This window comes from Gavialis gangeticus, unplaced genomic scaffold (genome assembly GCF_001723915.1).
Source record: "Gavialis gangeticus isolate Ggan-Ray unplaced genomic scaffold, GavGan_comp1, whole genome shotgun sequence".
Lineage (NCBI taxonomy): Eukaryota > Metazoa > Chordata > Crocodylia > Gavialidae > Gavialis > Gavialis gangeticus.
The window spans coordinates 50,575,598-50,577,826 of NW_017728995.1; the positions used below are offsets into that span (position 1 = coordinate 50,575,598).

General features: G+C 47.5%; 1 protein-coding gene across 1 annotated transcript in view; it reads right to left on the reverse strand.

The window, feature by feature from the left end:
* MOGAT1 (monoacylglycerol O-acyltransferase 1) overlaps positions 1-2,229 on the reverse strand; it is a 28,172-nt gene that overhangs the window by 24,911 nt on the left and 1,032 nt on the right. The window contains exon 2 of the mRNA XM_019503656.1: positions 518-722. Within this exon, the coding sequence (XP_019359201.1) occupies positions 518-722 (205 nt within the window). The remainder of the gene's footprint in view (positions 1-517; positions 723-2,229) is intronic.

Below are 2,229 nucleotides of genomic sequence, written 5' to 3' on the forward strand. Positions count from 1 at the left end.
TTTGGGGGGGGGGGGGGGACCAAAACCACATTCTCAAAAGTGTTTCACAGACTGAAGCTCCTGCAGAAAGGGAAACTCTTGGACAGGGATGGTATTTCCTGCTGTTTTGTCTACTCAGCTACTCTAAGGACCCTGTAAAACCAGCTGCTGAAGAAGCTTGGCTTCCAAGTCTGTGGTCAGACTGTCCTGGCATTTTGTAATGCAAGAGCAGACTTAGGATTCTTATACCTTGAAGTACTGGAATAATGCAGGAATGTACCATGATAATTCCGAGATTCCTTACATTGGAGTTTGCTAGGAGGGGTTAACACATCCTTCCAAGTGGCTTCAGAGCCAGAGTTCACTGTAAGAGATTTGTTTTCAGGCCAGCTCCGATCCTATTGCAGCTTGAAACCAGAATTCAGCTTCATGAGTTACAGGATGAGAGCCTGTACCTTACATCACTATGCATTATACTCACTGGATACAGCTTCGGCTTAAAATGAGTTGTATGTGAAGCCATATATTGTTTACCTACCAGCAGACATTATGTATTCTCTGAAGAAGGGACAGCTGAACCAGAAGGGCAAGATGTGAAGATATGGAGTAAGGCCAGGGAATAACTCCTTAAAACCTGAATATTCTGTACAAAAGTTTCCAAAGGCTCCAGCAACAAGGACACCATGGGGGTGAAATCCAAACAGATAGTTATGGCTTGGATCCAAATCTGATGTTTTGATAAGCTGGAAAGCAAATAAATGGAGAAAGTTGTTTTGAGTTCAAATCACAATAACCCATCAACATGGGAAGACTTCTAAGAGGACATAAAGCTGCACATAAAGCACTGATACTGCATTTCCCTGTCTTAGCTGAACAAGTTTTTAGAGAGATCAGTTCAGTTTCACATTAGTTGTGCCACAGTCTCTTACAATATCTTAGCTTCTACCTTGTGACCATAAAGGTTCAGTTCAAAAGTACCAGGCCCAACTATTTACCCCATCACTCACCCCCACATTTCTGTCATTTCAATTTATTTTATAGGAGGAAGTCACAGTCAATCCTGGTTTATCTGGAATGGAGTTATACCAAGGCTGAATCTAGTCTCAAAGGGCATGTCCACACAAGCAAGCACATGCAGTTGCAGAAGCTCAAATAGAAGCAGTGCAAATTTGAGTTGGGGCTTTTTGCCTCAGCGCATGTGCTTGGACATGCACTTTGTTGTGGAGCAAGTTGCGCCACTTGGGGCAAAATAACCCTGCCTAGCTCCTCTCAGATCTGCAGCCGGGGGAGCTAGAGCCCGGGGCCAGCACCTGTACTGTCCCCAGCAGTATAAAAAACCCTGGCAAGTAGCTCAGGGCTACTAACTCTCAGGTGTTTCTGGGACCCAGCCAGTTGGTACCAGGGGACAATACCCTTTGTGCCAGCTGGACTGCTGAAGCAGCCCTGAGAGTTCCCTGCACGCTTTACCCACTACAGCAGTCTGGCAGTGAGGGCTGCTGCCTGGCTGTGACCTGCTATGCACTTGCCAGATCCGGATGGGGACTGCACAGCCAGTAGAGGCATCTGCCCCTCTGGGCGAGCTGCCAGCAAGCTGTGGCTGCAAGGTTGGCCTCTGTGCAGCACTACTGCCATGTGTGTCCCCTGCCCAGCCATCTAGACAGCTATTGCCTGAAAGATGTTCTGGGTGTGGTGGCCTGCTTTGAACTGTCAAAGCATGTCCTCCTGGCCCCAACTAGCCAGGAGGAAAGCCACAGGCAGCTGAGTTGAAAGTGCCAGCTCTGAGCAGGCAGGGTCCTAGCAGGAATTCTGGTGTTCCCTACTGGAAAACTGAAAAATCCCTGACAAAAAAAAAAATCCCAAAGTCCCTCTGTAAAATATCCCACAAATCTATGTTCCTTCACAAGTAAAACAAAAGACACTATAAAGAGAGAGAAAAAGAGAAAGAGAAATCAGTTGGACAATGTTTTATTGATATAGCTATAGTGTTAAAGCATGTCTTTTACCATAACAATATAGTGAACTCTAAATACATATTTCATGAATATATATTTTGCTGCCCTCCCAAAGGAGCGATGGCCCCCACACAGAGGTTACAGCCCCCCAACATAGGGTTCAGCCCCCACACAAGGGGCCCAATGGCCCCTGCAGGTGCTACCACCCCCCCTACAAGGCCCACATGCCCCACCCCAGCCCCCCCGATTGCTGTTCTACCTGGGCCCATCCACTACCAGCTGCTGCAGCCCCCCCCAT